Source organism: Papio anubis, chromosome 4 (genome assembly GCF_008728515.1).
Source record: "Papio anubis isolate 15944 chromosome 4, Panubis1.0, whole genome shotgun sequence".
Classification (NCBI taxonomy): domain Eukaryota; kingdom Metazoa; phylum Chordata; class Mammalia; order Primates; family Cercopithecidae; genus Papio; species Papio anubis.
Window position 1 is genome coordinate 140,381,513 of NC_044979.1, and position 24,108 is coordinate 140,405,620.

Genomic DNA, 24,108 nt, shown 5'->3' on the forward strand with positions numbered 1-24,108 from the left:
GAGTAGTTGGTGGTTTTGTACATTCATTGAGCTCTCCTAGTGCCTGTGTAGAGTGTTGTGCATTATGTAATATAAAGGAGGTGACCAGGTAAGTGACAGATAGGTAGACTCAGCTTCTCATAGGACTATCTCTACCCACCTCTAGTTAGCATTATCAACTCCTTCTGAGCTCTCATCAGAGAATAAATATTTATCAATGATTTGATCCATAATTTTTCAGAAAAATAAGAATTATCGTGATGACTTGAATAGTGACATTTATATCACGTTTTATTTGTAATATTCTATAATAAGTTTTATATTAAGCAAAGAGATAAAATCCCCTTTACAAAAATATTATCTGATGCTGTCCTGCACACTAAAGAGAAATCTATAGAACTGAATGACTGAGAACCAACAAATAAACTTTTTTTTATCATTGTAGTCACTGTTGGTGTGGGGCCTTTGTCAGAACTCCAATTTGATTATTAAAATAGGTGAGAGTTAATCTACTGTGACTTTGACCATTGTTTGGAGAGAATATTCGTAGTTTCATCCTGCCTTCTTTGAAGAACATATTTTTTGTAACACTCAATGAAGCACTTATCATATTATTAGTTTTGATTTATTGTTTTTACCTCATCTCCCCTGACATTTCTGGAATACAGGAAACATGTTTTCTTATAAACATCTTGCATTCCATCTTCACCTCCCAATTGTCTTAATGCAATGAACACTGAATAAAAAATGGTCAATTGGTCAGTTGATTGGGCAGCATGTCTAAAAGCACTCATTTATTTTCCTTTTTTATTCCTTCCTTTCCCCTCTCTTTCTGAATCCTAAAGCCATTAGGTGGGTTGCAGCCATGTGGTAGACACACATTAAGGTGGAGGAGAGAGTCAAGGTGGCCCCAAGTCAGATTCCAAGGGTGCTGGGGAAGGCATCCACATGGAGGGGCAGCCTGACCTGGATGTAGGAGCCCAAACAATCAGAGAAGGGGTCCACACAGAGATGTGACCTTCAAGAGCCGCCAGAGCAAAATAGGGCATGGAGAACCCACGTGAGGTGAGGAGGGCATCCATGAGTGGGAAGGGATGGGTGAGAGTTGGCTACATAAAGGGGATTGATCACATAAGTAAATAAAGTATACTGGAAGAAAGGTGTGTCACTTTTGCAGGAAAGAGCCATAGATTCAGAAAGGGAGAAAGCTAGCAAGAATCCTATGGCGTCAGATTGGAATGGATGTATCAGTGTACATTCATTCTTTTCTAGATAGATAGATGGATAGATAGATGACAGATAGATAACAGATAGCTGATACATAGATAGATGTAAATATATGTGCATGTATTTGTAAGCATGCGTGTGTGTGTGTGTGTGTGTGTAAAACATATATTCCCTACTTCTCTCCACTGATAGGGATAGATAACAATGACATTCTAATAGCAATGAGTACACTTAGTGCCTAGATCCTGGCTTATGAATATCATTTTCCACTGAAGGGAATCAGAGCTCCTTAGAGAAATGGCTGATGCCAGGGCTAGGAGTAAGAATGTTCAAGATGACCGCAGGATACTTTTTGTTCCAGGAAGTAAGAAAATACTCAAATGGTTTCTAAATGGTATTTGGAAATGATTTCTAAATGATACTTCCATATGACTTCCAAATGACATTTTAAAAACCTAAAGACTCCACCAAAGAACTACTAGAACTGATAAACAAATTCAGTAAAGTTGCAGGATACAAAATCAATGTACAAAATTGGTAGCGTTTCTATATCCCAGCAGGGAACAATCTGAAATAAAATCAATAGCCACAAATAAAATTAAATACCTAGGAATTAACTTAATCAAAGAAGTGAAAGATCTCTACAATGAAAACTATAAAACACTGATGAGAGAAATTGAAGAAGACACAAAAACATAGAAAGATATTCCATGTTTATATATTTCAAGACAATATTGTTAAAAATGTCCACAATACTCAAAGCAATATACAGATTCAATGCAATCCCTATCAAAATACCAATGACATTCTTCACAGAAATATTTTTTTAACCCTAAAATTTGTATAGATCCACAAAAGACCAAGAATAGCCAAAGCTATCGTCAGCAAAAATAACAAAACTGGAGGAATCACATTTACCTGACTTCAATAGAGAGCTATAGTAACCAAAACAGCATGGTACTGGTATAAAAACAGACAAATAGACCAGTGGAACAGAATAGAGAGTCCAGAAACAAATCTACACATCTACAGTGAACTCATTTTTGACAAAGGTGCCAAGAACACAGACTGGGGAAAAGAAATGCAAACTATGCATCCAACAAAGGTCTAATAGCCAACATCTATAAAGAACTTAAATTTATAAGAAAAAAAATACATTAAAAAATGGGCAACGGTCATGAACAGACATTTTTCAAAAGAAGATATACATGTGGCCAACAATCTTATTAAAAAAAAAAAAAAAAAAGCTTCACATCACTGATTACTAGAGAAATGCAAATCAAAACCATAATAAGACACCATCTAACACCAGTCAGAATGGCTATTAATAAAAAGTCAAAAAATAACAGGTGTTGGTGAAGATGTGGAGAAAAAGAAAAAAAGAAACACATATACACTGTTGGTGGGAGTGTGAATCAGTTCAACCATTAGGGAAAACAGTGTGGCAATTCCTCAAAGACCTAAAGACAGAAATACCATTTGGCCCAGCAATCCCATTACTGGGTATATATCCAAAGGAGTATAAATCATAAAGACACATGCACATATGTTCATTGAAGTACTATTCACAATAGCAAAGATATGAAATTAACCTAAATACCCATCAATGACAGACTGAATAAAGAAAATGTGGTACATATACACCATGGAATACTATGCAGCCATAAAAAAAGAATGAGATCAGCCAGGCATGGTGGCTCACACCTGTAATCCCAGCACTTTGGGAGGCCGAGGTGGGCAGATCACAAGGTCAGGAGATCAAAACTATCCTGGCCAACATGGTGAAACACCATCTCTACTAAAAATACAAAAATTAGCTGCATATGGTGGCACGTGCCTGTAATCTCAGCTACTTGGGAGGCTGAGGCATGAGAATTGCTTGAACACAGGAGGCTGAGTTTGCAGTGAGCCAAGATCACGCTATTGCACTCCAGCCTTGCAACAGAGCGAGACTCCATTTAATTAAAAAAAAAAAAAGAAAGAAAGAAAGAAAAGGATGAGATCATGTCCTTTGCAGGGACATAGATAGAGCTGGAGGCTATTATCCTTAGCAAAGTAACACAGGAACAGAAAACCAAATACTGCATGTCCTCACATATAAGTGGGAGCTAAATGATGAGAATACATGGATACATAGAGGGGAACAATACATACTGGGGCCTCTCAGAGGGTAGAGGGTGGGAGGAGAATCAGGAAAAATAACTAATGGGTGCTAGATTTAATACCTGGGAGATGAAATAATCTGTGTAACACACCCCCAAAATACAAGTTTACCTATGTAACAAACCTGCGTATGTACTCCTGCACTTAAAAGTTAAAAAAAAATAACTTATTTAAATGTACACCATTCAAAGAACAACAACAAAAAAAAAGACACATGCACACATGTGTTCATCAGAGCACTGAATAGCAAAGACATGGAATCAACCTAAATGCCCATCAATGTCAGACTGCATAAAGAAAATGTACATATATACCATGGAATACTATGCAGCCATAAAAAAGAATGAGATCATGTCCTCAATTTAAAAGGGGGACATCAACATGAACTTTGGAGTTCTGATCTCATACAATCAATGAGATGAATTCCCTGAACTACAGAAAAGCAGAGAATTGTAGAGATGTCCTCTGGAGACAAAAGTAGCAAATTAAACCTCTGAAGGCCATCATTCTCCAGTGGAAAAACCCTAAGGAAATGGTGTATCTGGAGCCCAGGAGAAACGGGCCCAGCAGGACCCCAAGCAATTATTGCACATTTATTTCTAACAATGCCCACTGGGGATTGCTCCCTATATTCCAAGAGTAGCCCGCAAATAAGCCGAGGGTGAGGCCCAGACACCGCTCCTTGGCCAACCCACCAGGGAATCAGGTTCTGCTCTCCCCAGCCACTTCCCTCTCCCTGCCTCCCACCCACCTGCTTTCTCATCTTGCTTTCCATGGGACCCAGGCTTGTGTCCCTGGCCCCAGGCTGCTTGTGAGCTTTCTGAGCTCCTGAGAGAGGAAAAGCCATTCAGGAGAAGGCAGGGGCCTTGGGTGGGGTTTGCAGAAATCAGACCAACTGGACAGGTCAGTGCCCATGCAGGGGAGGAAAGAGAAACACTCCTCCCCAAAGTCCCTAAATGTCTTAGCCAAAGACATCTCCTCCTCCTCCTCCACCTCTCAAAGACAAGCAGAACCTGACCCTGAAGGGACCTTAGAAACCATCCAGGGATCCAACGCCATCATTTTAGCAGAGAATAGACTTCCCACAGCACAAAGGATTTGATTCCTGGACAACCCCTCTCAGCCTCTGCCCTCATCCCTACAATGGAGGATTCTCCAGCAATTTCATTACCCAGCAATTCCAGCCCCTTCTAACATTTAATCTAGGCAGAGATACCAGAAAATGTTTGCTGGTGCAAAGACAGGCCGAGAAGCAGAGCTGGTGACAGCCTGCAGTGACCTGATTGTCACACCGTGAAGAACGTAAGCAGGGAAAAAGCCAGGGGAAATTAAACCTCAAACTGTTCTCTCCGTCAGCCTCCAAATTAACATCTTATGTTTGGTGGCGTGTGCACAAACATTCTGACACAGATGTCATTGGTATGCATAGGTTATCATGCATTCTGCTTTCAGAATCTACATCATAGGCAAATATCCAGAAATTGACACAATCTTTCATTTTTACTCTCTGTACAGTATTCCACATCATTGAGACATCAGAGTCTGCAAAACTATTCTCTTATTATTTTGGAAATTTGGTTGTTTCACATTTTAAAATATTTAAAAATGGTGTTTCAACAGATATCTTTGAACCAAAGATCTCTTTTCATCTGATTTGTTTCCTCCTATATAATCCCAAACATAAAATTTCTACATTTATACACATTTACTTAATCTCTATAAGCCTCTGTAAGACAGACAAGAATATCCGGGGCAGGTGCAGTGGCGCAGACCTATAATCCCAGCACTTTGGGAGGCTGAGGAAGGTGGATCACCTGAGGTCAGGAGTTTGAGACCAGCCTGGCCAACATGGTGAAACCCCATCTCTACTAAAAAAAAAAAAAAAAAAATTAGCTAGGTGTGGTGGTGGGTGCCTGTAATCCCAGCTACTTGGGAGGCTGAGGCAGGAGAATCACTTGAGAGGCAGAGGTTGCAGTGAGCCAAGATCACGCCATTGGCACTCCAGCCTGAGCGACAAGAGTAAAATTCTGTCTCACAAAAAAAAAAAAAAAAAAAGAATGAATACCCACCTATAGAGTTTGGGGTAGAATTTAAAAACTCATATGTAAATAGCACAATGTTTGGTCTATAGTGTATATTTATTAATTGTATTATTAATAATAACATCTATTTCATTCTTTAGGGAGCATAATAATCTGAATATATTTAAACTGTTCAATTAGAATCTATTTTTATCTTATGAATTCCTTAACTTTATCCATTATAAATTTTGGACAATATTTCATTTTTAAGTTGCAATCAAATTCCAATATTCAATTTCATCATTAGTAGAAATAAAATCATCTTTTTACTGCTTTTTAAAATGGTTATTCAGTATAAGTAACTGATATCTGTCTGCCATTATATCCTGCAACTCGGCTAAACTAACATTATTTCTAACAATTGTTTTATTTCTTTCAATAGCTTACTTATCAGAGAAATCTTTTGCAAAACCTTGTTTTCACTCCTTTTGCCTTTTCAGATAGCCATCATCAGCATTTCTAGGAAAATGTTGAAGAACGAACGATAACAGAGAACATTTCTATCTTATTCTTTTAGAGAGAAAGTAGTATTCTTCAATAGACATGATGCTGACTCGTTTTTATTTTTTTATTTTTTAATAGATCCAGAGTCTATGTTGTCCAGGCTAGTTTTGAACTCCTGGGCTCAAGCAATCCTCCTGCCTCGGCCTCCCAAAGTACTGGGATGACAGGTGTGAGTCACCATGCCTAGCCAACTCTTGTTTTTAAATACACAGTTTATCATATTAAGAAAAAATACTCTAATGCTTTGAGAGTTTTCATCTATAAAGTAACAATAAATTTATTTGGATGTCTTATCATGAATGAATTACATTATTTTGATATTTCATTTGTTCACAGATTTCCACTTTTACAGCTAGCTCTATCAATGTGTTTTCTTTGCTTGCAAATATTTTATTTGTGGCATTTGCATCTATGTCTATAAACAAAACTGGACTCCAATCTTTTCATTGTCCTTATTTAGTTTGGTATTAAAATCACATTTGCCTCTAAAAATTACTTGAATAATAACAGCAGCCAGTGCTCACTGTGTGCCTATGTGCAATGCCCTGTTCTTAGCACATATGTGCATTTCCTCATTTAATCCTCACAAGAATGCCTTTAGCAGACAAGATTACCACATTCACTGGATGCTTCCCCTTCTCATCCCCTGCCCAGTTCCGACATGGCCAGAACTCCACCCCACTGCCTTCTCCTATGGATTTCCCATCACCTGTGTCCCATCCCCATTCAGCACACTAACCCTGCACTCTCCTTCTTCCCTTTCTCTTTACAGATTCACTTTATGATAGGACCCACATCCCACCCTTTCTTTTGAAGCCACAAAAAATGCTTTATGTCTAATGCAACATCAGCTGAAATCTCTCAACTATTATTAATTCCAATTGAGTGAGGTCCCTATGTGGCTCTGCTGTGGTCTCCGTGACTCTGGGCAATGTTACAGCTGTAGCTTCTGCTTGGTATCCGCAGGGACAACTCCCACTCCTCCTCGACTACCCTCTAGAGGTGAGGCCCTTCTTGGGCGAGCGCAGACAGAAGGTTGGCTGAGCTGGCCTTGTCAACAGGCTCCTCTGCCCAGGCTTGCCCTGACCTTCAGCCTCAGCAGCATCACCAGGGCCAAGGTGTCCGAAGGTGGGGAGCGGCAGCCACAGACCCCTGAGTCCTGGGCTCTGCCTGGGTCGGGACCAAAGGAGACAAAATCTTAGGGGGAAAGAGGGTGTGTACCCACAGTACCCTGCGGCTCTGCACATCTGCCATTATACTATCAGAATTCCACACAGAAACAACCTTCAGGTGGCCCCCCTTACTGGGAGTGGGAAGAAACTACATTTCTACAGGTCTTTACTTAATCTTGAGACATTATCAGTTGCTCATATCAAAGAATGAAAGTGTGATGAAAACTTGGGGGGTAAAATGCCCTAAGTAACTGCCTCATTGCTGCCACCACTGAATACATGACCATGCACCACCAGGATTCTCCATGGAGGGACAGCAGATGGGGCTTCGTGGGTTCAGAGTAGGCAGAAGTTTAGCAGGGAAGTAACTGAACCCTGATGCCTGGGTATGTTGAGGCCGTAGGGCTCCCTGGCTGAGGCTTTTCCTTTGATAGGCTGACAGCCTGCTTTGGGGTTTGTACCAAATGAACACAGAGATGTGCCCAAAATGAGAGCTGAGGGACTGCAGGAGGCCCAGGAATTCATCTCTCACTGGTCTGCAACTGGTCTGGCTCTCCCCACAGGACCTGTCATCCATAGAGCGCAGAAACCACACCAGTGCCTCGGAGTGCCTCCTCCTGGGGCTCTCCAGCCGGCCAGAGCAGGAGGAGCTGATCTTCGGGTTCTTCCTGGCCATGTACCTGGTTGGCAAGGCAGGAAACCTGCTCATCATCCTGGCCATTGGCTCAGCCTCTCGTCTCCACACCCCCATGTACTTCTTCGTCAGCCAGCTCTCCCTGGTGGATTTCTGCTTCGTCTCTGCCACGATCCCCACGATGCTCGAGAACATCCAGACGTAGACTCAGGCCATCTCCTACGGCACCTGCCTGGGACAGATCTACATCTGCATCCGGCTCGCCAACATGGAGCAACTTCCTTCTGATCGCAATGGCCTATGACCGCTACCTGGCCATCTGCCACCCGCTGCACTACTCCTCCAAGATGAGCCTGCACGGCTGCGCCCTGATGCTGGGCAGCTCATGGGCCATTGCCAGCCTCCATGCCCTGCTGCACACCCTCCTCATGGCCCGGCTGGACTTCTGCGCCAGCAACATCATCCCCTACTGCTTCTGTGACCTCATTCTCCTGCTCCAGCTCTCCAGTTCCGACACCCGACTCGACCAGTTCATGATCATGCTGGTGGGGGGCCTGATTGTCCTCCTGCCCTTCCTTGGCATTCTCGGCTCCTACACACGCATTGCAGTCACGGTGCTCAGAGTCCACTACACCCGGGGTAAGCAGGCGGCCTTTTCCACCTGTGGCTCCCACCTGACCATGGTCATCCTCTTCTATGACACCATCTCAGGGGTCTACCTGAGGCCCTCATCCTCCCACTCCACAGACAAGGACTCACTAGCCTCAGTGATGTACACAGTGGTGACCCCCATGCTGAATCCCTTCATCTACTGCCTGAGGAACAAGGACACGCAGGGGGCTCTAGGGAAACTGTTCAGCCCAAAGGCTTTGTCCCACAGGCTGTGACACAGCAGAGTTCCCCCTCAGGGCCTGTGTGAACCCCAGGGACAGGCTCCACAAACAGGGCAGGAGGAGCACGGCCTGGTTGTCCCAGCTTGTCAGCAGGGCTGGGGAATCCCCCTCACTGCTCTAATAGGTAATACGCAAGCCTGGCACTTCGTGGCCCCTGCACAGGATACTCCCAGGATACCAAGAAGGGAATCACTCTAACCCAAAGACACAGAACCACATCAACAGATGCAAATTCACCTGCAGATCTCCTGGAGAGGGTTGGAAAGGTCACACATTCCATGTGAAAACAATGAACTAGGAGTCAGCAGCCTGTGCCGATGGCCTGTGCTGAGGGGAACCCTCTGAGAGCTTCTGCACAAGCCCCAGTTCCTCCAATCCTCAACCCTCATGCAGCCCAAATTCCAAGCTCCCTGTAGATATCCTCTCGGCTACAGCCCCCTCCTCACCACCATCCCCACATTTTGAAGTGAACCTAGCTCTGAGGCCAGGCTTGATCGTGCTCCTCAAAGCCATCCCGCTCCTGGCCTTGGCTCCTGCTAGATGGGCTTCCATGGCTCCAGGCACTTGCATCAGGAGTGTCTGCAGTGAAGGTCTCATGTCTGACCCTCCTGGCCTCCAGAGCTGACCCCAACCTGTCCCACTATGTGTTCTCTTTTTTCAAAAAAAGAAAGGTCTGTTATGCACATGGAAGACAGGAGACCAGATCTGGCATTGCTTCTCTGTGAGTAAAGAACATGCAGGATATCGGCCATCATAATCCTTAGGAATGGGCTTCTCCACTCATTGACTTGGGAAACGAAACGAATGAAGAAAGGCCTCATAAAAATGAGTCCATGGCGGGAGGAGTTAGACGCAGTTTTCTATCAATTACGGTAATACTCAGGCTGCAAAGGGTGTGGAGGAGGAAACAGAATTACTCAGAGGGTCACAACAACTGCCTTCTAGTCCAAGTCCCTCTCATTTCTAGCCACTGACTCTGCACCAGTCAGTCTGATATTCACCACTCTACCAAACACACCATGCTTTTAGTCCCTGTCATGCTGCCCAGATGACAGTCCCTGTCATCCTGCCCACTTCTATCTATAAACTTCCACTTGTCCTTCAAGGCTCAGATCAAATATCATCTTCTTCATGAAGCCTCCAGTGTCCCAGGCCAGGAGAGGGTCTTCTTTCCCCTCCAGAGCTGCCAGAATGCAAATTCTGTGACAGCCCTTTTCATGCTCTGCTTGGCATCAGTCATGTGCACCCCAAATGCTACCCCAAACAGGACTGTTTGTTCTTAAGTTGTATAAAAGCTTCTGTTTATCCAAATAACCCCATCTGCAGAAGAATCTATCACAGTGCCTGGTGTAAAACAATGACTCAGTACAAAGGTGCTGCTATAGCTAATGATGGTGACGGTGACAATGATGACAAGGACGATGACAGCAAACACTGAAGAAAGAACACTGATGACCTTCTCGCAGAGACTTTGCCTTAACCCATTCCGTTTGTCTCCCTTTGTCTTTCCTGATCCCATCCAAAGAAAAAGAATTAAGTGTGTGCTTGGTCAGAGCCCCAGGATCTCACTGACCCCTATTTTATGAAGGGTGGTGTGCCTCACAGGGTCAGCGTCTGAGATGAAGCTCCCTTCCTTCTCGCCTGGCCCTGAACAGTCTTCTGCTCATGCACCCTCTCAGAGTCCCCATTTGGTATCGGGTTGCCAATCTCCCTCCTGCACAGTGTGCCTGAACCCACAGTCTTCAACTCAGATATGGGGCTGAGAGTGGGGAGCAAGGCAGGCCTACACCATCTCGCAACTCCCTTCCCCAGTGACCTCTATGATGCATGTTACTGGGTGCAACTCCGAGACTAGTACAGTGGGACTGACAGCCCCATCTGCTGTCGTTCCTTGAGCCATCCAGCTTGGGATGATTGGCAGGGCAAGAGTCAGCCTTTCCTGGATCTCTGGCCAAAACACCACAAAAAACTCAACAGAATTTCACCTCAAGCCTGTGAAAATGATATGAAGAGTTGACATCAACATAAAGAAATGTTCAACATGCATTTGCTGTAATGGTGAAGAATATAATGATTTGGCCCAATGGAAAAAAAAAATGAACAAGAAAAAAAACAAACAAAGAGGGGCAGCAATGGGTAAATATGAAAGACCTTTACCTAACCTTGCTCTATGCTGGTTTGTAAGGAGACTTTCTGGCTCACAGTCTTCTAAAGTCCAACAGAGTACATAGGCTAAAATGATCCTTCTTTCATGTCAAATGCCTTTCTAGATGGGCACTGGTCTTGGCCTGCAGGCTGCTTGCTCAGGGGTATGGGGAGAGGAACATTCCCTTTCTCATCCTCCACATAATACGACTATAAAAGGTTCAGAAGCTTAGTCACTGTCACAGACCTGGAAGTGTAAACTCGACCCTATAAACACCAGAATTTGTATTTCTACTTCAAAAATAAACTGTTTTGAAAAAAAAGAGAAAATAACTTCATTACCTCCATTAAAAAAGCATTATTAGGCCGGACACGGTGGCTCAAGCCTGTAATCCCAGCACTTTGAGAGGCCAAGACGGGCAGATCACGAGGTCAGGAGATTGAGACCACCCTGGCTAACACGGTGAAACCCCCGTCTCTACTAAAAATACAAAAAATGAGCCGGGCGAAGTGGCGGGCACCTGTAGTCCCAGCTACTCGGGAGGCTGAGGCAGGAGAATGGCAGGAACCCGGGAGGCGGAGCTTGCAGTGAGCTGAGATCCGGCCACTGCACTCCAGCCTGGGCGACAGAGCGAGACCCCGTCTCAAAAAAAAAAAAAAAAAAAAAATCATTATTAAGAACCCTAATGGGGAAGAAGAATAATGAGAATAATATCTCCTACGTGGTCCTTTCCAAGTTCCACAATACTTTCATGCCCATACTGTCTCTGTTCAACTTGGATGCCTTCTTCACACCACAGACCACAGGTACATCCATTTAACAAAACAATCTGAGCTTGAGTGACTCGTCTGTACCAAGCACCATTCTAGGTAGTGGAGGAAATATCAGCAAAACAAGCAAAGCTTCTACTTTCCCACAGCTGAAATTCCAGGGCATGTGGTAGAACAGGAAACGAAAACAAATATATAATATGTCAAATAATGGTAAGGGCTACAAAGAAAAATAAATCTGGGTAAGAAAATAGAGACTGATGGAGAGTGCTACTGTAGAAGTGCTGTGTTCCAATTATCGATTGCTATGTAATTAAACCACTCATACTTAGTGGCTAAAAACAATAGCATGCATTTATTTTCGTTCACATTTCTGGGGGTGACCAGGCTGAGCTTGGGAGTTTCCCTGTAGGGTCTTTCACATGGTTCCAGTCAAAGAGGGGCTGGAGCTGGAGTCATCTGGAGGGTTCCTTCTCACCTGACTGATGGTCGGTGCTAGGTGTCCACTGTGACCACAGTGAGGACTATTGCTGGAATACCTCTGTGCAGCCTGTCAATGTGGCAGAGGCTTCTTCCCAGCACTGCAGCTCTGTTTCAAGAGCAAGCATCCCACATATCACCTCTTATGACCCAGCACCACTGCCTTCACATTTAGTTTGTTAGAAGTGAGTCACTTTGGTCAGTTTGAAGACGAGAGGAACTAGACTCTAACTCTTGGTGAAAAGAGTGTCAAGAAATTTGCAGACATGTTTTAAAAACATGACAGATAGTTAGAGAAGGTCTCTCAAAATAGGAACTCACATGAAGAGAATGAGAAAGTTGTGTAAAGGGCTTGAGAAAGTAGCTTCTAGGCAAGGAGAACAACAGGAGCTAAAAACAAAAGTGGGAGCGTGCCTGGCGTGATCGGGAAGAACTGTCAGGTATGGAAGGACTCTGTCTGTTACTCTGAGAGGAGAAACCTTTGGAAAGTTCCAAACAAAATGTAAAATCATCTTAGTTCTATTTTTAAAAGATTATCTGGTTCTAGGATAGTGAAGAGAGTATACAGAGGAAAGAGCAGAAGCAGGGAGACAGCTGACAAAGTCGAGGGAGAAGACGGTGGATTGGACCTGAAGCCTTGGAGGGAGTGGGGAGTTGCCTGTCTCTGTCTATATTCTGAAAGTAGGGCCAACAGGATTTGCTGATGGCTTCGATGTAGGGTATAAGAGAGTGACATCTAGGCTTTTTGGACTGAGCAACTGGGGCATCAGAGGGTCCATTCATTAAGATGAGGAAGAATTAGGTTTGGATGGTGGGAGGAGAATGAAGAGTTTGGTTTTGGGGTGGTAAGTTTGAGATGCCTACTTGATCTTTAAGTAAGTAGTTGTGAATATGAGTTAGAACTCAAGGGAGAAATCCACAGCCCCCTGGAATCTGGCTTCCCTCGCACTATGCCACTGAAACTGATCTCACTCATGTCACCAGTGTTGATAAAGCCAACGCACATTTTTTGTCATTATCTTGTTTGACTTCTTGCCAGCATTTCACCCTCGAACTTGGCCTTCTTTAGAAACCACCATCCACCCCCGCCTTCTAGGGCAGCACACACTCAGGACTTGCTACTTCCTCTCTCACTGGTCTTTCTCAGTCTCCCTGGCAGGCTCTTTCTCTTCCCAGCCCTTAAGTGCTGGCATCCCTCAAGATCCTCTTCTCTGCTCACTCTAGGCCTTCTCCCTAGACAACCTCATTTGGTCACAAGGCTCCAAAGGCTATTGTGAAAATAGAAATCACAAACTTTAAATCTTATATGCACCTTAGTTGAAAGGAAAAAAAGGCACAAGCATAACTTATATGAGCTTGGAACCAAAAAAGTCTTACAAGATATCCTGAATTTTTAAAATATGGTCCTGGTAAAATGAGGATAGTTATATTAGGTGATTCTACTTTTATTTTTGGTTTTCTTTATTTTTTATTTTTTAAGAGACAGGGTCTCCTTATGTTGGCAAGGGTGGTCTTAAACTCCTGGCCTCAAGCAGTCCTCCTGACTCAGTCTCCCAAAGGGCTGGGATTACAGGTATAAGCCGCCACACCCAGCCTATTATGTGACTTTAGAAGCACAATAAGCAAAAGAGCTGTCAAGAGACCAAAAGTGTGCCGGGTATAGGGGCTCACACCTGTAATCCCAGCAGGTGGGAGGGATTAGAGGGATTTGGGAGGCTGAGGTGGGTGTATGGTTTGAGGCCAGGAGTTCGAGACCAGCCTGGCTAACATGGTAAAACCCAATCTCTACTAAAAATACAAAAATTAGTCAGGCTTGGTGGTGGCACATGCCTGTAGTCCCAGCTACTTAGGAGGCTGAGGCACAAGAATCGCTGGAACCCAGGAGGCAGAGGTTGCAGTGAGCCGAGATGACACCACTGCACTCCAGCCTCGGTGACAGAGCAAGACTCTGTCTCAAAAAAAAAAAAAAAAAATGAGGGAGAGAGACCAAAAATGGCTTAGCCTCTGTGACTCATGCCTGTAATCCCAGCACTTTTGGAGGCCAAGGCAGGAGGATCATTTGAGGCCAGAAGTTCGAGACCAGCCTAGAAAACATAGTGAGACCCCCCCCCCAACTTTATTTAAAAAAAGAAACAGGTAAGAAATAAAGGCCAGGTGCAGTGGCTCACGCCTGTAATCCCAGCACTTTGGGAGGCCAAGCCGGGTGGATCACCTGAGGTCAGGAGTTCAAGACCTGCCTGGCCAACATGGTGAAACCCATATCTGCTAAAAATACAAAAATTAGTTGGGTATGGTGGCACACGCTTGTAATCCCAGCTACTCGGGAGGCTGAGTCTGGAGAATCACTTGAACCCATGAGGCAGAGGTTGCAGTGAGCCAAGATCACGCTGCTGCACTCTAGCCCGGGCGACAGAGCAAGACTCCATCTAAAAAAAATAAAAAATAAAAAATAAAAAAGGAAGGAAGGAAGGAAGGAAGGAAGGAAGGAAGGAAGGAAGGAGGGAGGGAGGGAGGGAGGGAGGGAGGGAGGGACGGACGGACGGAGGGACAAAAAACAACTTGAAAATGATGAGTTCTGTCTCTTGTGATTGCTAAGAAGTAAATAGTTTCCTGATTGGTACAGGGCTTCCTGCAGCTATTTAATATGACATTCCTCATCATTCTCCTTGGTAGGCAATCTCAGCTGAGCTGCATACAGATCATCACTTATCCCAATAGCACTTTTAAAAAAATCGATCTCTGCCCTAGTGATTTAAGATATCATCTTTATCATATACTAGATTTCTATATAGAACCCAGTTCATTTCTGAAACTATTATTATAATACATTGGTCTATTTATGGACCAGTATCACATAATCTTAACTGTTGATTTTTTCCCATCACTTATTTTCCATTCCCTCCACCAGAAGCTTAGTCTAGACAGCAGGAACAGAAATGAAGACTGGAAAAATGGTGAGAAAACTGGTTGTCAATGATAAACTTATCATCGTACATTCCACTTTCCCTTTTCATATAACAGGCTGAGGCTGTTTTCAGAAGTCAGTGAAATTCTTATAGACCGGGTTTTCCTCCAAATTTTTGCAGCCACAGAGATAGTATAATACTCAAATAGCTCCTGCAGGTGGGAGTCAAGGACAAGAGGTGATATCGTTTGTCTGTGCCCCCACCCAAATCTCATCTTGAAGTTTCCATAATCCCCACATGTTGTAGGAGGGACCTGAAGGAAGGTAATTGAATCATGGGAGTGGTTACCCCCATGCTGTTCTCATGATAGTGAGTTCTCACAAGATCTGACGGTTTTATAAGGGGCTTTTCCCCCTTTGCTAGGCACTTCTTCCTGCTGCCGTATGAAGAAAGACATGTTTGCTTCCCCTTCAGCCATGATTATAAGTTTCCCAAGGCCTCCTTATCCCTGAGGAACTGAGTCAATTAAACCTCTCTCCTTTATAAATTACCAGTCTTAGGCAGTTCTTTATAGCAGCATAAAAACAGACTAATACAGGAGGTAAAGACTTCTACCACCTCTCTCCTCCCAATCTCCATCTAAAAGCTCTTCTACCACCTTCTCAAGAGACTGCACTTTTTGACTAGGAAGGGAAAACATGAAGCTCTTGCGTTTGCCACCATTTCCTGGTCTCTGGCCACTCAGATGATAGCACAGAGCTATGGCTAGTGCGTGTGGCAGCAAAACTATTTGCTCTTCCTGAAAGCCAAATTGCTCCTCCCAAGTCCCTCTACTTCTCAGGGCAAACACATATACTACCCAAGCATTTCCACCCTCCCTCTCCCAGCAGTTTAATTCTCAGTGACAAAGAATATCGCCTCTTGTCCCCGCTTCATAGCCAATTTTCATGGAGATTTTTTATTGAAACACATTGATCCTGGGAATGCGCTGGACAAGATGGCTCTCTGGAAGTATATCTTTCCCTGAGATCATACAGAAAATAGGCAGGACAGGAATTCAAAATTGTGAGAGGACCAAGTTAATTTATTTGGCTTGGAGAACTTCCGGCAAGTGAATACAGTAGAACTGCAATTGGTGTCTCAACAAACAGCTAGAGATCATTGCCTATGAGAGAAGCAAGATTTGCTGATGGTTTGGATGTGGGGTATGAGAGCGGGAATCATATCATTCACTAAAATAAGGGAGAGGCCAGGTGCGGTGCCTCACACCTGTAATCCCAGCACTTTGGGAGGGCAAGGCAGGTAATCACCTAAGCTCAGGAGTTTAAGACCAGCCTGACCAACATGGTGAAATCCCGTCTCTACTAAAAATACCAAAAATTAGCCGGGATACGGCAGGCGCCTGTAATCCCAGCTACTCTGGAGGCCGAGACAGAATTGCTTGAACCCAGGAGGCGGAGGTTGCAATTAAGCCAAGATCGCACCATTGCACTCCAGCCTGGACAACAAGAGCAAAACTCTGTCTCAAACAATCAATCAGTCAATAAAGGAGAAACAGCTTTTTAAGGTGGGAAGAATACAAAGGGTTTGGTTTAGTGTGTGATGTATGAGACGCCTATTTGACCTTTAATTAGTTTTTGTTTGAGACAGGGTCTTGCTCTGTCACCCTGGCTGGAGTGTAGTGATACAACCTTGGCTCACTGCAGCCTTGACCTCCTGGACTCAAGCAATCCTTCCACCTCAACCTCTTGAGTAGCATGCCATGATGCTCAGCTAATTTTTTAACTTTTTGTAGAGATGGGGGTCTCATTATGTTGCCCAGGCTGGTCTTGAGCTCCTGGGCTCAAATGATCCTCCCACCTCAGCCTTCCCAAGAGCTGGGATTACAGGCGGAAGCTACTGCACCCAGCCTAAGTAAGTAGTTATACATGAGTTAGAATTCACAGGAGAAATCTACAACCCACTGGAATCTGGCTTTCCCCCACTATGCCACTGAAACTGCTCTCACCCTAAGTGCCTTCTAATTGCTGAAACAGGTAGAAATCCAGGTCTTCCTTTCATTCAAATATTTACCGTCTCCTGTTATGGAGTAAAGAGCCTGTAACTGCCTGCACTGCCTTAAGTGGCCCTTGCTAAGGGAAGGTTAGTCTACACCCAAGCAGAGGCTCATTGTGATGCAGAGGCATTGGGGCAGGGACCTGCCTGACAGGAACCCAAAGCAGCAGTGCTAGAGCCAGGCTGCCTCCACAGGGACCACCTAGTTTGTTTGCTATAGAATTGCAGGCCCCTGCCCTGAGATTAGACTTCAACAGCTCTTGACTCTGCTTCACAATACTACCTTTACCCCCAAGTGATTTCTAATAAAACTCCTTTGTTTTCTAGGAACTAAGTGGAGACTTTAAACTCCGCAGGAAACAGATCCAGTCCCATGGAGTTCCAGTCCTCCTCTCAATAGCTAAAAATTCTAATTGACATAAGATATTATCCTGAATGCTAAGAGCAGTGATTCTTAGCTAAGGTCAATTCTGCCTCCCCCAGGGGATGTCGAACTGTTTCCTCTTCCTGAAAGCCAAATTGCTCCTCCAGAAACATCTTTGGTTGTTACAGCCAGCAGGTGCTACTGGCATCTGGTAGGTTGAGGCCAGGATTGTTGCTAACATCCTACAATGCATAAAGCAGCCAAGACAGCTGCCAACAGAGAATTATCTGGCACAAAATGTTAACTGTGCAGGGGTTGAGAAACCTAGCGAAGTTTAAGGGCAAGTACATGCTAGAGAAACATGTTGCTGCCTGTCATTTTCCCTGTCTCAAAAGTGGATTAAGTCAATCTGTGCTGTAAAGGGGAGAGGGAGGGGACTTGAAACCAGCTTATTATTATTATTATTATTATTATTGAGACAAGAGTCTCGCTCTGTCACCCAGGCTGCAGTGCAGTGGCATGATCTCGACTCACTGCAACCTCTGCCCCCCGGGTTCAAGTGATTCTCCTGCCTCAGGCACCTGTCACCACGCTCAACTAATTTTTTTTTTTTTTTTTTTTTTTGAGACGGAGTCTCACTTTGTCGCCCAGGCTGGAGTGCAGTGGCGCGATCCCGGTTCACTGCAAGTTCCGCCTCCCAGGTTCACACCATTCTCACGCCTCAGCCTCCCGAGTAGCTGGGACTACAGGTGCCCGCCACCATGCCCGGCTATTTTGGTTTTTTTATATTTTTAGTAGAGTTGGGGTTTCACTTTGTTAACCAGAATGTTCTCAATCTCCTGACCTTGTGATCCACCTGCCTCGGACTCCCAAAGTGCTGGGATTACAGGCGTGAGCCACCGGGCCTGGCCAAATTTTTGTATTTTTAATAGAGACAAGGTTTTACCATGTTGTCCAGGCTGGTCTCGAACTCCTGGCCTCAGGTGATCCACCCGCCTTGGCCTCCCAAAGAGCTGGGATTACAAGCGTCAGCCACTGCACCCAGCCAAAACCAGCTTAATTTTTAAGAAAGAAAGGTTCTCCTTGCCTCTCAGCTGGGATAAAACAGGTACTGAAAGTATTTTCAGCGTAATCAGCCTGCAGACAACACCCATGGCACACATTATGACATGCACCAAACTTTCTTGATGAAGTATTTCCCCAGGACAGACCTTAGGCAGTTACCTGGTTCTACCACCACCCAAGGGAGAAAACAGTTTCCCTTGCAAAGGACAACAGCCTCCCTCATTACCCAGCAGCACAGCACATGCAACCAAACACCGAAGGTGTACAGCATCATCAGGATGTGAGGCAACCACAGATGCCTTGTCATACAAAAGGAGGCCCATCTATGAGTTGACCAAATAACCCTGTTTGACCTGGAGAGTCCCGGTTTACACCACTGTACCTGCATAATAAATAGCACCCACTTTCACTCTCAAAAGGGGCAGGAAATGTGGAACATTTGCCTGGAACATCTTGTCACGCCAGAAAGCAAAGAAGCTGTCAATGAGAATTAGGGTTGTGTCAAAAGGATTCAGGAGCCAAGGTCCAGGGGCCTCCACTGGTCGAAGGTGAAATAATTTGAGCATCAAATTATAACTGCAGTGGACTGACCAATATCAAGTATGTTTAAATCTATGAGTGCAGGCCAGGTGCAGAGGCTCACACTTGTAATCCCAATACTTTGGAAGGCCAAGGAAGGGGGAGCACCTTACCCTGGGAGTTTGAGGCTGCAGTGAGCTATAATTGCACCACTGCATTCCTGCCTGGGTGACAGAGCAAGACCCTGTCTCAAAAAAACCAATAAAAGCAAAAAGCTATGAATGCATTGATTTCTACAGACTTGACTCCCTTTACAGGAAACAAAAAGTAACTAGCTCATTATTCTGAAAACAGGCAAATCAAGAGGAGGATGAAGCATTTTCTTGCCTTCCCTGTATGAACTGTATCTAAGGGTAACCTATGTTAAAGAAGGGAAATTTCTTACAGAAATATTCCAACTACTAAATGATGAAGCATTTACAGAACTAATGAAACAAACAGATCAAGGCTTCTAAAATCATATGAACAGAAACAAGGCATGTCACAATCTATAATGTGTTCTTGCCAAAATGTGAAATATGAATCTGATTACACCTCTAAACACGTCTACATTTTTAGATAATACAGAGGGCACAGAAATATGTTAAATCATGTCACGGGTATGCAAATAGAAAATGCAGAATGATTAGCTGGGCATGGTGGCATACACCTGTAATCCCAGCTACTTGGGAGGCTGAGGCAGGATAATCACTTGAACCCGGGACGGGGAGGTTGCAGCGAGCCGAGATTGTGCCACTGCATTGCAGCCTGGGCAACAGAGCGAGACTTCATCTCAAAAAAAAAAAAAAAAAAAAAAAAAAAAACCAGAAAATGTAGAATGTACAAAACTCTCCAGGATAAACGATCCAGTTTTTTAAAATGAATAAATTTCAAGGAGAAAAGGTTAAGTATTACAGATTATAAGCCTTAAGAGACAAAGAAACAAATTATAATGTATTGAAAAATTAGGTGGGTTCTTAAAATTCACTGGATATTTTGACATTAACGAACTGTTTTGAGAAAGGGTCTTGCTCTGTCTCCCAGGTTGGAGTGCAATGGCACAATCATGGCTCACTGCAACCTCAACCTCTCAGGGTCAAGTGATGCCCCGCCTCAGCCTCCTGAATAGCTGGGACCACAGCATGTACCACCATGCCCAGTTAATTTTTGTTTGTAGATGAGGTCTCACTATGTTGCTCAGGCTGGTCTCAAACTCCTCTCAAGCAATCCCACCTTGGCCTCCCAAAGTGCGGGGATCACAGGTGTGAGCCACCACACCCAACCACCCTTACCTTGTGCAGGTACACACTGAAATGGTCATAAACAACACTTGGGATATACTTCAAAACTTCAGTGGGGGGAAGAAGATGGGGAGGAAGGAGTGGACAGAGATGAAACAAGATTGATTGATTATGAGTTTATAATAAAGTCAAATGATAAATACATATTCATTTATATAGGTTTGAAATTATCTATTATAAAAAATTTCTAAAGAATAGAAAAATACAGAAAACAAAATATTTCTTAACATTTGAATAGATATGAAAAATGAGACTACCACAATCCCATGGGAAAAACCCCCTACTAAGAGGCTTTTCTGAGACACTGTCCTAAGCTCTTGGCCCCACAGGAGACAGGGAAGAGGCCAGATAGGAAAGTCAGCAAGGCCCAGCTCCTACTGAAGCTTAAGATATCCCAACTTGCTGAAACCCAGAGGAGTGCTGGCTGCATATGATTAAACAGCATCCGTGATTCAGGTAAACAGAATGATGAGTGACAATCAGCCCCCGGAGGTCTCCCAAGTCCCCACCTGCCTTTGGAATACCGCCCACTGGGGATGGCCACGCTCAGGCCAGAAGCCTCCCACTGAGTCTGCCTGGCTGTCAGCCCTGTCTAGCTGCTCTGATAATTGAGGGGGGAAAAAAAGGTGATTTTGCACATGGACCTCAGTATCACAGAGGAGCAGCAGCAGCCCTGTGTGGACATCTCAGATACATTTACGATCTGGTCACTGCAGCCTCGTGGGCACAGCTAATGGGCCAGGAAGACCAAGGAGGGCCATTTGCTAAGTCAAAATTAAACACCATGCTGCCTGCCAAGAACAGGTGATAAAACCATGTTTCAAAGTGGACTGAGTAATACAACTTTGTGTTAGTCATTACCATTTACCTTATTTACAACGGAAAATGAAAAAACAAAATCTCAGTAAAAGAATCCGGTATCAAGAGGCATCAGAAGACAAACCACATTTCGCAATTATAGTACACTGTCAACAAAAGACAAACTCACTCACTCAGCCAGGGTTCAAAGGCACAGCACAATGACACAGCAGTCAGTCCATGCTAGTTACGCAGCTTCCAGAACTTTAAACAGAAATGAAACCCTTCAGTGATGGCACAATAAGGAAGTTTCAACAGTTTACAAATATTGCATCTTCTCATTTTTAAAGAAATGTATATATTTTTAATGCCTACAAACAGCTTTATTTTTCCTGACTTGGCACTCATGCAAAACAGGTCGCTACCAGCTCACCATCCCCAGTGGGTGTCCAGGACCCCGAGTGCCTTGATGACAAGGGTCTAGAGGGCAGAGACCATTCCGTAACAAGAGGTAGGTGGCAAATGCATTTCAGGTCAAGATGCTGACAAAGCCATGAATACAGGCCCAGAGGATTTGCAGGAATATCCATGGGTTCTGAAGATCAGGTACATCCACGAGATGTAAGCTCTACGAGGTCAACGGCGTCTCTCCCTATTTTATTCATGGATGTCTCTCAAGCACCCAGAAGAGTTCCTGACATGTTAGGGCCTGAATAAACACTTGGGAAATGGGTCAAATGAGAATGGGGCGAAATTAATTTTATGTACTATAAAGTGCCATCAAATATAGGGCGTTAATACTAGTTCACCTTTCCGACTCATTTTAACAGTTCTTTCTAGAGAACTGTTTTTTAAAATACTCTGATGTTTATTCAGTGATCAATAGCAAAATAGTAACTTCCTAACAGTTGGTGTTGACAGTTGTTATAGTGCAAGGAATAATGGATGGGGAAGTTTTACAAATGAGGATAGAATGTTACAGCCTGACACAGACGAGGCTCCAAATAATGTAAAATTCACACAGTTGCCTGGGAGCAGATCCCAGCTGGGGCAGGAAGTTCCAGCAAGGGGCAGGAGGGCAGGAGTGGTCATGGGAAGATGCTCTCATGAGCACACAGCACAGATACCCTGAGAATGCCTCGGGTCATGGGCTGTTGCATGCATCCCCAATGCACGAGCCTCAGGGGAATGAGGTCTAGTCTCTTATTCACCACTGCATTCCCACGGCCAGGTGCTCAGAGGGTGTTCAATAAATGTTTGTTCAATGGAAAAGAGAGGGGGTGGGGGAAGAGTCTGAGCTAACGACCCTGCAGGCAGGACAGAGCCCTCAGGAAGACGAGGTCCCAGCTACCAACACGTGTCACGGTTATGCCTTTACTCCCAGCCTTGTTCGGCAGGGGGACACAGACAGTCCACTGAAGGAGAAAATCTCAGCCTGAACTGAACCACAGGAGACTGCTTCTCTCAAACATGGGAAGAAAAATTGTTTAGCACCACTTGGGTAAGAGACGGAAGCAGCTATGCTCTTGGAAGCTCTAAGTAAGCCAGGCCTTGCCTTTCCTGCGTTTGCGAATGGGTGGGAAGGCAATGGGACCAGTGCTTTCCTGCAGCCTCACCTTGCGCCCCGCAGGGCCCTGGGGTGAGAAAGATGAATGATGGTGCTGCCTGCCACCTGCTGTGCTCACTGCACCAGCGGCTCCTGGCGGTGCTGGGTCTTCTGGTGCCGGTTGAGGATGGACCTCTGGTTGAAGCTTCGCCCACAGGCAGGACAGTGGTAGGGCTTCTCCCCTGTGTGGATCCTCTGGTGTCGGACCAGCCGCTCCCCTTTGCTGAACCGCTTCCCGCACACCTGGCACCCATACGGCTTCTCACCAGTGTGGGCACGCCGGTGCACCGCCAGGTTGGCATTCCTGCTGAAGCTCTTGCCGCACTCGCAGGTGTAGGGCTTCTCCCCGGTGTGCGTCCTCCGGTGCACCTGCAGGTGCTGCCGGCGGCTGAAGCTCTTCCAGCAGTCCCCGCACTTGTAGGGCTTCTCCCCGGTGTGGCTGCGCTGGTGCACCTCCAGGTGGTGTCTCTGGCTGAAGGTTTTCCAGCACTCACTGCACACGTAGGGCCTCTTTCCCAGGTGGGTTCTCTGGTGCTTCATCAGGTACTCTCTCAGGGTAAAGCCCTTCCCACACTCCACACAGCCATAGGACTTCTCCTCTTCGTGGGTTCGCTGGTGCCTGACAAGATTGGAGCTCCGACTGAATCCTTTCCCACACTCGGGGCACTGGAAAGGCTTCCAGAAGGAGCTGTGGGTTTTGACTTCGTCAGGCAGGGGGATGGCACCGTGCTGGGAAGGAGGAAGCCCGGGCGCACTGCCCGCAGAGCCACCAGGCTCCTGCTCACAGGCCCTTCCGAGCCCAGGGCCCTGGAGAGTGGCTTCCCCAAACCTCTCTGACGTCAGTGCCGCCAGCGCCCCTTTCAGGTCTTCCTGTGGGGGTTTTGCCTCCTTTTCCTTGCTCCCACCGCCTACAGGACAGGAGGAGATAAAGATTGATTCTGTGGTAGCTGCAGGACATTTACAGGTTAGAACTCTGCTTCACAGGGGTCCCATTCACCGTTCCTTCTCTTTTTTCCTTTGACCAACAACCTCAACTCAGGCTTTCCTTACTTCTTTTTCCTTATTTCCACTTCCATGTCTTCTCACAGAATAGTCTGCCAAATTCAGTGCCCGCCCACTTATCTTGCTACTAATCTAGACTTTTATTTCCTTCAAAATGTAGCTCAATAATTTCCTCTAAGACACTCACCGTGATTATTCTCTTACTCTGGGCCTCTACAGCACTGTGCACCTAACTAGCACTTTATTATTCTGTACCTATTTACATGTGACTTTGTTGGAAATGCTGTTTCCATTCATCCAGATGTCCTGCGCCTTCCCCAAACGATTCTACACCTGCTGTAGCACAGGGCAGCATGCAGCTCTCCAGACCTTCCAGGTGCCTGCTCAGCTCCCCGTCCTGCCCA

The 24,108-nt window shown here is 45.0% G+C and overlaps 1 protein-coding gene across 8 annotated transcripts in view; it reads right to left on the bottom strand.

The window, feature by feature from the left end:
* Window positions 1-24,108, bottom strand: part of ZSCAN25 (zinc finger and SCAN domain containing 25) — an 88,221-nt gene that overhangs the window by 52,446 nt on the left and 11,667 nt on the right. For 2 of the 8 annotated variants that reach the window (XM_021935171.2, XM_021935173.1), the window contains one exon: window positions 20,410-23,610. The exons of 4 other annotated variants lie outside the window; for them this stretch is intronic. In XM_021935171.2, the coding sequence (XP_021790863.1) occupies window positions 22,778-23,610 (833 nt within the window). In that variant the 3' untranslated portion in view covers window positions 20,410-22,777. Of the gene's footprint in view, window positions 1-20,399; window positions 23,611-24,108 lie in introns of those variants that run through there. 2 more of the 8 variants (XR_004183317.1, XM_021935170.2) reach the window with 2 other exon arrangements.